The sequence below is a fragment of the Toxorhynchites rutilus genome, chromosome 2 (assembly GCF_029784135.1).
Source record: "Toxorhynchites rutilus septentrionalis strain SRP chromosome 2, ASM2978413v1, whole genome shotgun sequence".
NCBI classification, from domain to species: domain Eukaryota; kingdom Metazoa; phylum Arthropoda; class Insecta; order Diptera; family Culicidae; genus Toxorhynchites; species Toxorhynchites rutilus.
Genome location: NC_073745.1, coordinates 175,757,719 through 175,770,784, shown reverse-complemented (window position 1 = coordinate 175,770,784; position 13,066 = coordinate 175,757,719). Strand labels below are relative to the sequence as shown.

At 38.4% G+C, this 13,066-nt stretch overlaps 2 protein-coding genes across 5 annotated transcripts in view; both read left to right on the top strand.

Moving 5' to 3' along the window:
- Positions 1-13,066, top strand: part of LOC129769260 (uncharacterized) — an 85,855-nt gene that overhangs the window by 43,699 nt on the left and 29,090 nt on the right. The window lies entirely within an intron of this gene.
- Positions 1,494-13,066, top strand: part of LOC129766415 (uncharacterized) — a 39,466-nt gene continuing 27,893 nt past the window's right edge. Inside the window, exon 1 of the mRNA XM_055766946.1 lies at positions 1,494-1,546. Within this exon, the coding sequence (XP_055622921.1) occupies positions 1,494-1,546 (53 nt within the window). The remainder of the gene's footprint in view (positions 1,547-13,066) is intronic.

The following is a 13,066-nucleotide window of genomic DNA, read 5'->3' as shown; positions in this document are numbered from 1 at the left end:
TGGTTTCCTTTGATTCCTGATTGTTTCGTGTCTTCTTCCTTTGTTTCTCTTTATTTTGTCGAAGTTCATCTTCTGAGGTTTTTAGTTCTTCTGAAGATGTGTTTTTGGAAGATATCTTCCTCTTGGTTTTTCTTGGGGCCTCAGATATTGTCATTGAAACATCGGAATCATATTCTGATTCGCTGGTCGAGGTATCAGATTCGGACATAGTAGTGTCAACTGTGGATGGAGTGCTTTCGCGACTTGTTGCCGGACTGTTTTCAGCTGAAACGCAACTACATTTGCACTTGTTGCAGCTAGCAGTCGGTTTTTGAATATTATTTATTCTGTCTTGTAGAACACTTGAATATGAAGGTCCATTATTTTTAATGTTGTACAGATCCTTGGCTTGTTTATATGAAATGCCTTGATCTATTCTAATCTTTGTTATGTTATTTTCTTTTAGCCATATTGGGCACTTCCTGCTTGAAGAGGAGTGGTCCCCTTGGCAATTAATGCAGTGGGCGACATCGTTACACGTTTTGATTTCTGTGCCATGTTCTTTGCCGCAATTTCGACAGAGTGGACTCTCGCGTTGGCATCGTTTCGACGTATGTCCAAAGCGGAAGCACTTGAAGCATTGCATCGGGTTCGGGTAAAAATTCCGAGTCCCGATGCGAAGGAATCCAAATAAAATTATTTCTGGGATCACTGTCCCACGGATGGTCAGAATTAGGGTAGCTGTGGGGATAACTATATTGTTTTCCTTCCTAGTGATCCGCTTAACTTCGATCACTTGTTGGTCGGCAAGTTCAGTGAGAATTACTGATTCAGGTATTTCAATCACTTCACGGCATGTGACAACGCATTTGCGTTGATTTAATGTTGGGTGATATATTACATCAACAGGTGTTTTATCGATGAGTTCATTTATTAAGAGGAGCTTACCGATGGTGTCCTCGTCTCTGGCCGTTAAGATGTACTGCGTTCTCTTCTTATCGTCCTTTGATGGTCGGGCGTTGTTTTTATCAAAATCTTTCACGAAATTGGCGATGGTTTTGCTCACAACAAATGGGTTGGATGGTAACACATGATCTCCTGTAGCACGCAAGAGTAAAATTTGAAGATTACCGTTCAGAGGGTCAACCCACTCTGGAGCGGTACGTTGAGTCGGCTTTCCTTGGTAAAAATTTGTAGCCCGGCCTCCCGGAGGCCCGGAGCTACTGGACGCCATGATATTGCCTAGCTACACCCTGGGTATAGCCGGCAGAATGGTTTCGGTTTACACAAACCTCACAAAACACTATTCGGATATGTGCGAGAAAACGTTTAACACACTAAATGGAGAAAAACGAAATAGCCCAAAACTGATTAACTGTAACGCGAAAATTTGGAAAAAACGTACTAAAATTTTTCAGTCGTATACACTTTCAGTTCAATCACTTCACCGTTGTAATTCGTTTGCGTATATTCACGCTATGTATTATTTGGTTCTAAACACTAAAAGAGGCACTATGAGGGTAGCGTCAGTGACGCCACGAAAGCGCGCGCTTTTTCCGGCAAGCCGGTGAGCGCCCGCTTTCCACGGTCGAAACGAGCTGATGCCTTCTCCTATTCGCCTTCTGCTTCCACGCCAAATGAATCCGCTTCAAAATCGCCAACAGGAGACGTCCCAGTCTGCTGTCCAAAACGCCAAAACGCCGAGCTGAAAAAGACGACCTTCTCGGTCGGAGGTAAAAATCAGTATGATGAATGTATTTTTTTGCCATCGCTGCCTTTTAACGCTCATTCGTTCGTCTCGTTGGACTCGCCCCTCTGGCTGAGTCTGCCGATTTATCTCTATCCTGTGAGTGTGTATCGCTGGAGTATAAAACACGCGGACCCCAAAAAAATATCATATTTTCTTTCAAACCGTAAACCCGTGTGGTTGTACGGCATCGGCATCGTGGACGTAACAAAGGAGGACAAGTTAAGGGAAAGGAAAAGTCCCACTCGAACCGTGCAGGTGTGCAGTTCCCCGTAGGTGTATCCGTCAATTGCTCAGCAAGGGTAGCTAGGCCGAGCGCGTTAGTACCAGTGCACCAGTCCACCTAGCCTTCGTTATATAGTTTCGGCCGCCGAAGTGATCGAGTTGGCTGGTAAAGCTGCTCGCGACGATAAGAAAAACCGCATTCAGAACAGAACACATCAAGACAACAACAGGCAGTTGCAGCAAGTGGCGAGTGGCAAACGCAATCGCAAAACGGCATCAGATAGCAGAAGAAAAAAGTTTGTTCTTTATACAAACTGCTTTGGTGGCAAATCCAGAACAAGGCGGCATCGAGGGCGTTCGAAATGGCTTTTTTCAAAACCACGAGTACTAAGTTTTCTAAATCGGAATCATTCCATAAAACAAGGCGCTTTTCAGGGCCATTAAACCTTCCAAAAAAGAGTTTAGGAAATACAGTTCAATGCTTTCTAAAACATTGTCCAAAATAATAATAAAACACAAATTGATTTTTTCATAATTTATTTGCCAGGATATGATGAGTATGTGAATTTGGCAGTTGTTCTGAGCTTATTGATTTTCACCAATTCTTAAATTGCTTCTAGATTGAAAGTACATTAATTTACAATTATCTCGACATTTAGCTAATTGGACGGACCTGTAATGCGACATATTTAGTTGGACATGTTTGTAAACATAGAGTTCGGGGTCCAAATTATGACCCCACATTGAAAGTCGACACTGTACCACTGTCATCGCAAATGTTCAATTACAGGTTAAAATCGCCCCCAATGCGACACTGAGTGGCGCTTCGGCACGTCGCATTGAATGTAATTTACTGTACAACATGTCACAAAGCTGCAAAGCAAAGCAAAGAAATTTTCCAACTGTGAAAGCTGTGGCGAGTGGCAAACGCAATAGCAAAACAGGAAGGTTTAACCGAACAAGATAGGAATATCGAGTGATAACAAAATACAACACCAAAGGTTCTTTTCAGAACCATCAACATATTCATAAAGAGTAAACAGTAAACTGATCCGTTTTTCAGGTAGATTTTCAGGTTCACGCAGGAGAAGAAAATAAAACAACATATTTAAAATATATCTTTAACAAAAGCTGTCCCCTTTGTATAGTCCTACGTCACTCCGGTTATGTCCCCGACATTACCCACCCGTCTTTTTTTCCCCTTTTCTCCAAAAATAACTTCTTTTTTTTAAATTCATATCTTTTGAACTACTAAACCGATTCAGATGATCGACATATCAAATTGGCCAGTTAGCTAGTCTTTTTTTTTTAAATTCTACAACTGCAAAAAAAATAATTTTGTTTTCTTAATTCTTGATCGTATTTGTTCTTTATAGTTCTCATTGTCCAAGGGCGCTTTATTTATTTATATTTTTTCTCGCAAGCTGAGGATTTTTTAGATAACATATTTAAAAATTTGTTCTTCGTTTTTAAAGTAAGATTTTTCAAGTTTAACCGATGGTTCAAAAAATCATTTTCCTTTTTTTCCAAAAATTACGTTTTTCAAAAAACCATAACTTTTGATCTACTGAACCGATTCAGATAATCGACATAGTTATTTGAAGTGAATCATTTCACATTTGAAAAAAGGGAAATTCTATTCGCATATATGTAGTTTGGTCGCATAGGATGATCGAAGGAAGCTTGAAAACATGTTAACTTTGAAAAAGCATAACTCAAGAACGAAAAAGAACACATCTCTGATTTTTTAATGTGTTAAGTAAAAAATCCTTAGATTTCAAGAAAACATAGCGCCCTTGGTCCCGACACCATGTTAACTATAAAAAAACAGATACAATTATTAATCACGAAAACAAAATACATTTTTTTCGCAAGTGCAATATTTTTTCAAAAAATTCTAGCTGATTGGCTTTAATTTGATATATCGATCATCTCGGTTAACATAACTCAAAAAAGAAAAAAAAATTCATCTGATTTGAGTACAAAATGTAAATGTGTAAATTAGAGCGCCGTTGGAAACCATGCAAACTATAAAAAATGGATACAATCAATAATTACGAAAACAAAATTCAAATTCGTTGCAAGTTTGATATTTTTCCACTAGCTCATTAACTTCAATTTGATGTGTGATGTGTAATTTTTTGGAAAAGTGAAAAAAATCGAATCACCCAAAAAAAATTATATAGGTTCAATGTTTTACCATAACGAAAACAAGCTACCAATTTTTATGAAAATTTGAAAACCACTATATCAGTTTGGCATGGAATGGCTGAAGTAATACTGCAATAGTTCACAAATTTCAAAGTTCGCGTTTTTCTTGTTGTTTTTCATATCTTTTAGTGTCTGTCTTTTAGTGTTTAGTCTTTTTTTAATAATAATTAGGATTACTGCACTTGGATTAACGCTAGAAAATATAAGTATCATTAACTTCCTTGAATATTGGATGGTATAATATATACAATCGAAGACTCTTTTTGTCGTTTATGAGTTTGGTTTTTTATGTTACTACTAGGCATGTTTGCGGATTAATAGAAAGATATGATATGTTGATCCTTGAAATAAATTTGAAAGTTAAGAATTGGGAAAACAAATACAAAATTCATGTGAAAGAAGACGACTTTTGTGTACAGCACATGCCACTGGGGCCTTTTGCTGATTAAGTAAGTAAAAAACGTCATAACTTTTTAACCATTGAGTCGATTTCAAAAATCGACATATCAAATGAAATCTTATTCTTGTATGAATCAACTTCAATCGGTCATTAAAAACAAACTCAGAAATTAAATATTACAGAAAAACTTTAATTATAAAAAAAGACGGGTGGGTAATGTCGGGGACATAACCGGAGTGACGTAGGACTATACAAAGGGGATAGCTTTTGTTAAATATATATTTTAAATATATTGTTTTATTTTCTTCTCCTACGTGAATACCTACCTATCTACCTGAAAAATGGATTAGTTTACTGTTTACTCTTTATGAACATGTTGATGGTTCTGAAAAGAACCTTTGGTGTTGTGTTTTTGTTATCACTCGATACCCCATCTTGTTCGGTTAAACCTTCCTGTTTACCTATTGCGTTTGCCACTCGCCACAGCTTTCACAGTTGGGAAATTTCTTCCCATCCAGCTTGTGACATGTTGTTCAGTAAATTACATTTAATACGACGTGCCGGAGAAACACTTAGCCACTCACTGAAACTAATTGTTGCCTTGATGAGCGCCGAACCGAAGCTGCTCTGTTCTTGATGCGGGGTTTCTGATTGTCGTGAGCAGCTTTGCAAGCCAACTCGAGCACTCCGACGGCCGAAACTCTATAATCGCTGTTAGGTATACTGGTGCTCCGGCACCAATCCGTTCGGCCTAGTTACCCTTGCGGAGCAACCAGTGAATGCGACCAACAGGGAACTGGAGACCTGCACGGTTCGAGTGAGACTTTGCCTTTCCCTTTACTTGTCCTCCTTTGTTATATCCACGATGCCGATGCCGTACAACCACACGGGTTTACGGTTTGAAAGAAAGTACTCTAGCGGTACACACTCACAGGATAGAGACAAATCGGCAGACTCAGCCAGAGGGGCGAGTCCAACGAGACGAACGAATGAGCGTTAAAAGGGAGCGATGGCAAAAAAAATTCATTCATTACGATTTGTTCGCTCGTTGGATTCACATGCAGGCTAAAAAGGGTCCTTTTCAGGATCACAAAATTATCTTCAATCTGAAGAGTTTATTGTTTTGTTATCACTCGATATCCCCATCTTGTTCGGCTAAACCTTTCTGTTTAGCGATTGCATTTGCCACTCGCCACAGCTTTCACAGTTGGAAAATTTCTTCCCATCCAGCTTGTGACATATTTTACAGTAAATTACATTCAATGGCACGTCGCATTACCACCACTCAGTATCGGATTGGAGGTAATTTTAACCTGTAATTGAACATTTGTGATGACAGTGGTACAGTGTCGACTTTCAATGTGGGGTCATAATTTGGACCCCGAACTCTATGTTTACAAAAATGTCCAACTAAATATGTCGCACCTGTAGGTCCGTCCAATTAGCTAAATGTCGAGATAAGTGTAAATTACTGTACTATCAATCTAGAAGCAATTTAAGAATTGGTGAAAATCAATAAGCTCAGAACAACTGCCAAATTCACATACTCATCATATCCTGGCAAATAAATTATGAAAAAATCAATTTGTGTTTTATTATTATTTTGGATATTGTTTTAGAAAGCATTGAACTGTATTTCCTAAACTCTTTTTTGGAAGGTTTAATGGCCCTGAAAAGCGCCTTGTTTTATGGAATGGTTCCAATTTAGAAAACTTTGTACTCGTGGTTTTGAAAAAAACCTTTTCGAACGCCATCGATGCCGCCTTGTTCTGGATTTGCCACCAAAGCAGTTTGTATAAAGAACAAACGTTTTTCTTCTGCTACATGCTGCCGTTTTGCGATTGCGTTTGCCACTCGCTGCAACTGCCTGTTGTTGTCTTGATGTCCACCGAACCGAATGTGGTCTGTTCTGAATACAGGTTTTCTTATCGTCGCGAGCAGCTTTGTCAGTCAACTCGATCACTTCAGCGGCCGAAACTATATAACGCCGGCTAGGTGGACTGGTGCACTGGTACTAACGCGCTCGGCCTAGCTACCCTTGCGGGGAACTCCAGATCAACACGGTTCGAGCGGGATTTTGCCTTTCCCTTCACTTTTCCTCCTTTACCATGTCCAGACATGGCTGCTTGGGTTGGTTTGTTGATGTGTTGTGATGCGAACCGATATGGTGTACGGTTTGAATGAGAATGATCGTTACGGCAGCGGAACGGGGATTTTTAAGCTTACTGGCTGGCTCGAGAATTACACATGTGTGAGACTGCGACCAATGTTTCGTTCATTTTTTCTTTTTCCTTTCCAATCGTGCTTCATTCTATTTCGTTGCTGCTCTGGTTTGGTCGGTACGATTTGAGGAGCACAAAATGGACCAATCAAAAATGGGCACATAGTGCATTTTGACAATGCTTGATATTTCACAATTATTCAATTATTTATCTCAAGAAAAATGAAATGTTATTCATAATGATAGATGCGTAGATATATTTCCTATCAATTGATGCAAAAACCTTTTCGATCTATTGAGAAATGCTCGAGTTATAAGCGTTCCAAATCTTGCATTTTTTCCTACTTGTTCAGTGCCTAGATTTCCATTTCACCCCCTATATCTTCCGGTTAGACGTAGTCCTACGTCAAAAAAATTGCCACCTAATTTTCCATAATTCGGTCTTTCACACCAAATTTCTTGTCGCAATTTTAAACCTCTCAAATTGAATTGTCAAAATGATAGGCCAAAAACGAAAAACAGGAAAAATTAACAAATAATGGGGGGGTAAATAATAAAACAAAGGATGATATAGATTTTAATAACCAAAAAAATATTGAAAAAAAAACATTTCTTTTTCAAATTTTGATAAAATTACACTGAATAGTTGAAAAAGGGCAGTGCTCCCGTGGCCGAGTGGTTAGCGTCAAACCTAACATGCCGGGGGTTCGGGTTCGATTCCCGTTCTGGTCGGGGAAATTTTTCTTCAAAGAAATTTCCTCTGACTTGCACTGTGGTCACGCGTATTCTAGAGCTTGCCACTCAGAATGCATTCAAGGCGTGTTATTTGGCATAGAAATCTCAACTAAGTACTAATGAAAATGACGCAAGTAATGCTACGTTGAGACGGCGGAGTTCCTCTAGGAACGTTAGTGCCATATAAGAAGAAGAAGAAGTTGAAAAAGGGCAATATTAATACTTGAATAAACTTATGTAATTATAAACATGTTTATATAAACCTTCCCATCTTAGCATTCTTCATTAAAGACCTTGCGTCAAGACAGCTAGAAATCCATACACTCTCAAATCAAGTGTGCCTGAAAAAATTATATTCTTCACGTAAACAAGCGATGAAAATGTGGACACTTTTTAGTCAGTGAATTGTATGGAGTTCCACTGCTGCACTGAGAGGAATAGTTAGTAAATACGACGAATTTTTTGGTATATGTTACCAATTCTCTAGTCATTTTCTACCCTACTAATCATTGGTATATATTACGAAAGAAAAATGGTAGGCACAAACGTCAAACAAACTACGATTTGTTGGTCCAACATTGGTGCAATATCAGTGAAAATTTTGCTTCTCATTTAATCATCATTAATCATCAGGGATAAAAAAAAAGTTTTTTTAATAATTATTTTTAATTTAAAAAATTCTATTTGATTACATTTAACTCCACATACTTAGAATACATTATAATAATAATATATAACTTATTCTATGAGCAGCGTACACGAGGAAAGTTCCCGTTCCTCTTCCTGCTGCATCGCTCTAGTTTACATTATTTAGGGAGTGTCGGTAGCACCAGCACGTTTCATCCGCATTTTCTTCTCTCTATGTGTCTCTATGAAGAAAAGAAATACATATGTTAATAATATTAAATATGTATATATGTAATAAAACGTAACATCAACAAAATGCTTACCTCCGAATCGCTTCATCTCCAAAATAGAAATGGCGATTGCAAAGTGCGCACATCACAGATGTTAGGTATGACAAAAAAACAAAGTTACTAATGGTATGAAGTAAAATCTACGAATCGCTGGTAGGAACGTTCATTGCGTCTGACATCGCTTTTACGTAATTTTGGTAATATTTACAAAACATTTGTATATTTTACCAATGTTTTGGCTACTAAAGATTTGGTAGCTGCTTTTACTAAACTATTTCTCCAGTGTGTGTACTTATTGTCAATGCTTTTGATCGTGTAATACTTATGACAGACATACAACTATACTAGCGTTGTACTTCGAAAATTGTATGTCTGTCACCATGTACAGCGCTAGAACCATGCAAGCAACTCGGTACAATCGTTGTACCTGTACCGACCTATTTTACCGCTGTACATGGCTACAGCTGTACTGTGCACAGCGCCATACGCGGTTAGTGGTGGGTAGCATGAACAAACCGAATCAAAACACTTGGTAAACATTCTTTTCACTGGCTTTCTCTTGAGTTAATAACTCAGATTGTGAACTTGTTTGTTGTGTTTGATAGTTTAGACGCTAATTAAAAACAGGAAGTGGGTTATATCTATGGTATAACCGCAAGGGTGACGTAGGACTATCGTTGATTTAGAGATCATTTGTTTGAAGTTGAATCTAAATCCATTCTGAATGAATGTGTAAATGAATATTTGGGGGACTTCGAAAACGAGAGCGTTTCGTTGAAGGCACAAGGTTCTTCACAAGGATAATCTTCAGAAGATTTCCTGCTAACTTCACTTGATTGAAAACTCACAAAACCAATTGTATTTGGTCGCAGCATCATATGAATAGAAAACATTAAAATAAACTCTTTCGCTTGAATGTAATTCTCAATTCCAAGGGGAACTGGCAGATTATTTTTCAGCAACGATCATTTCTTTCCAGGTTTCTTCTCGATAACCAGCAAACGAAAAGAGTTGCGCGCGTGCATGTGTGTGTGTGGCGGCTGCTTCGATGTCTTCCCGGGGAACCGTTTTTCGATGCTGATACTCTCCTGGTCACCTTCTCTTCTCCTTCTGATCGATCGGCTTTTCTGCGCTCCCTCACAGTTAAAACAAACTGATTGCGTTTCAGGTCAGGTCAGGCCAGGTAATGAATCCTTCGATCCCTCGATCCTTCGCCGTTCAGCTCGTTCAGCTCGTCCAGCTAGTTCAGCTCGTTCAGTAACGATGTTGTCTTGTCGATGTCCTCACGGAAAATGAATGCGTTTCATGATGATGATGTTGGATTAAAGAGGCTTTAAACTTTTCAGTTCATTCGCCTCTAATCGAATGCGTTTCACCACCAGAATATCGTTTCACCACCAGAATATCGTTTCACCACCAGAATATCGTTTCACCACCAGAATAAATGCTTTTTGTGCGCGATTGAATCGAGAGAAGGTATGGTTTACGATAGCAATTTGGAAGGCAAACTAGAGGGGAATGAACTCTCTGAGTTTGAAACTTTCGGAGACTGAGCAATAATCGATTGAAAATTATATAATTTTCGCGAAACGAAACATTTTCCGTTGCATACGCATACAATATTGGATACGAAAATATCCTACTGATGGGGAAGAATAACCTTCAGAAGCTTTCCTGCTAATTACACTTGGTTGAAAAATTACAAAATCAAATGTATTTGGTCGCTGTGTTATATGGTTAGAAAACATTAAAATAAACTCTTTCACATGAATGTAGTTTTTTAATTCCCAGGGGAACTGGCAGATTATTTTTCAGCAACGATTAGATTTTTCCAGATTTTCCTCGATACTTGAAGCCCACCGGTGGTTAATGATAACTCGATAACCACCTGTTAATAGCACTTGATTAAACAATATTTGGTCACAGTGTTACATGAATAGAAAACATTAAAGTAAACTCTTTCGCATGAATGTATTTTTCAATTCCTACGGGAACTGGCAGATTATTTTTCAGCAACGATTAGATTTTTCCATTCCATTCCTTCTTTAAGCGTGATTCATTCTGCTTCGGATCAACGGAACAGTATGATAATCATTTCATACAAAAGATAAAATGTCCAAGAGTTATATCATTGCTATTTATTGACTCGAAAAATTGTTTCAATAGCTTAATGATAGCTTCGAAAACAGGTTATTGAAATCATACGTATCCGTATGTAGCGCGCCCACTTGGAAGCCCATTAATCCTATTGGAATGTGAGATGGGGAAGCTCATACTCACGTCTATGCATTATGCTGTACTCTTCCAATTAATTTCGTTTTTGCAGGCCGAACTGAAAAATTTTCAGTTGAGTTAACTGTACTGTAAAAGAAGTAATGCTTTTGAATCCGGACACTGCATTTCATTCAAAATCATACCACAGCCATAACATTTTTTTTCATGTTCAATTTATGCGATTAATAGTTACTAATATAGTTACTGATAGTTACTTGATACTTACTAATCAATCGTATTAATTCAGCATGCACGAAATGTTGTGTCTGCGGTATGATATTGAATGTAACACAAAGTGTCCGGATTCAAATACATTACTGTATAATTACTTCGATGTTATTCTTTTCTCTCTCAGGCTAAGCTAAGAATATAATAAAGAGGGTGGGGTTTACATTCAAGTCTGTTATGGTATATAATATCACGCTTCCTTTGCTTTCGTTCATTTCTTACTCTACTCTCGCACCGTGAGGACTTGTTTGTTTGGGACCAAGAAGACAGCTCGTTAGTCTTTCGGTGGTAAGGCACCATGAAAGCAGCTCGGATAAGCGCACCAGCCGCAGAAAGCGTGAAGAAGCCACATCGCTATCGACCGGGAACTTTAAGTGAAATTCGTCGCTTTCAGAGGTCGAACAAACTGCTGATCCGCAAGCTACCTTTGCAGCGTTTGGTTTGTGGAATTGCCCGGAACTTCAAAACCGACTTGCTCGTCAAACTTCGCGGTTATGGTACTGCAGGAGGCCTATTCGAAGATACCAATTTGTGTGCTATCCACGCAAAGCGCGTCACATTATGCCCAAGGATGTCCTTGGCCCATCGTATCCGAGGAGAGCGTGCTATTAGCTTAGCATATAATCAGCAGCCCTTTTCAGGGCTCCTAATTTGATGTATTAGAGTTCAGGAAAGTTTTTTGCGGGCCGAACTGAAGGGAGCATTTAGCGAAAATCGTGTTGTCGATGACAATTCGATACCGATAGGTGCCATGGATATGGATTTTGATAGTGAAGAATATGAAATACATGACATGATGCAGTGAATATTTCCCCATATCGAAGAAATCACTTTGATGAAACTGCATTATAAAGTTATTTGTGTACTAATGGCGCAATCTATAGTCGATTCTAATTTGCGCTGGGTATTTCCTCGGAGGATTCGATTCCTCCTTTGAGCGTTATTAATCTGTTTCCGGCAAAAGGAAGTACTATGATAATCACATTATTCGGAAGATAAAATGAAGATGTTTTCTGCTAATTTCCTTCAACCTTCAAACATCTCTTTCTCCCGTTTGTCGTTTTTGCGTTCGCTAATCCTTTCTCACAACACCCATTTCTCGTTTGAGAAACTGTTGAGTAAACATCGTTTGCCAGTGCGCGTAGAGCGGGAATTCCTAAAGATTCATTGCACCTCTAATAAATTGCCGAAAGACGTGGTCTTACGTTGATCGCAATTGATTGAAAAATCCAAAACGAAATGTATTTGGTCGCAGCAATATATGAGTAGGATGCAAATAATCGCTCGAAAATGACATGATTTTCGCGATGTGTAACATTTTCCGTTTTTCATGTTATGCATCCAATATTGGATACGAAAATTATCTACTGATGGGGAAAAATAATATTCAGAAACTTTCCTGTCAATTGCGATTGATTGAAAAATCACAAAACCAAATGTATTTGGTTGCAGTGTTGTATGAATAGAAAACATTAAAATAAACTCTTTCGCATGAATGTATTTTTCAATTCCCAGGGGAACTGGTACGCGGAACGCGGAACGAGGGTTCCGCGCGTGTATGTATGTGTGGCGGCTGCTCCGATGTTTCAAGCGGAACCGTGGCATCACTCTCCTTCTGGTGGATTCCCTTCTGGCCTAAGGTGCACAAACAGGCTCTTGGTGACACCGTTCATCAGCGCTTTCATGATAAACGAAGAGCTTCACAACAACAGCGACAACATGCTCCAATCGCTGTTCAATTATAACTGAGTGGGTTTATTTTTTTTTTTTTTTTTTTTTTTTGCATAAATTCATTTATATTTCTTATACGTTTTTGGTTAATACAAAGTTCTATACATTTTAATTGGCCAGCTAACGCTTCACATCTTTGTTCATCTTAATTTGCATAATAGAATGCTAGGTACTGTTTGTTTTTACTATATCTAATTTTTTTTTTTTTAATGATAAACATTTGTATTTTTTTAATTGTTATAATAAAACTACCTACTTAACCTAAGACCTTAAACTACTATATACAAATTCCGTACAATTTCATGCACGGAAGAGGAGCACCTCTCTCCAAATTTTTGTATGACGTTGTCAAACTTTACTTCTAGGGTATCCAGACAGGCTCTTTCATGAACCTCCGT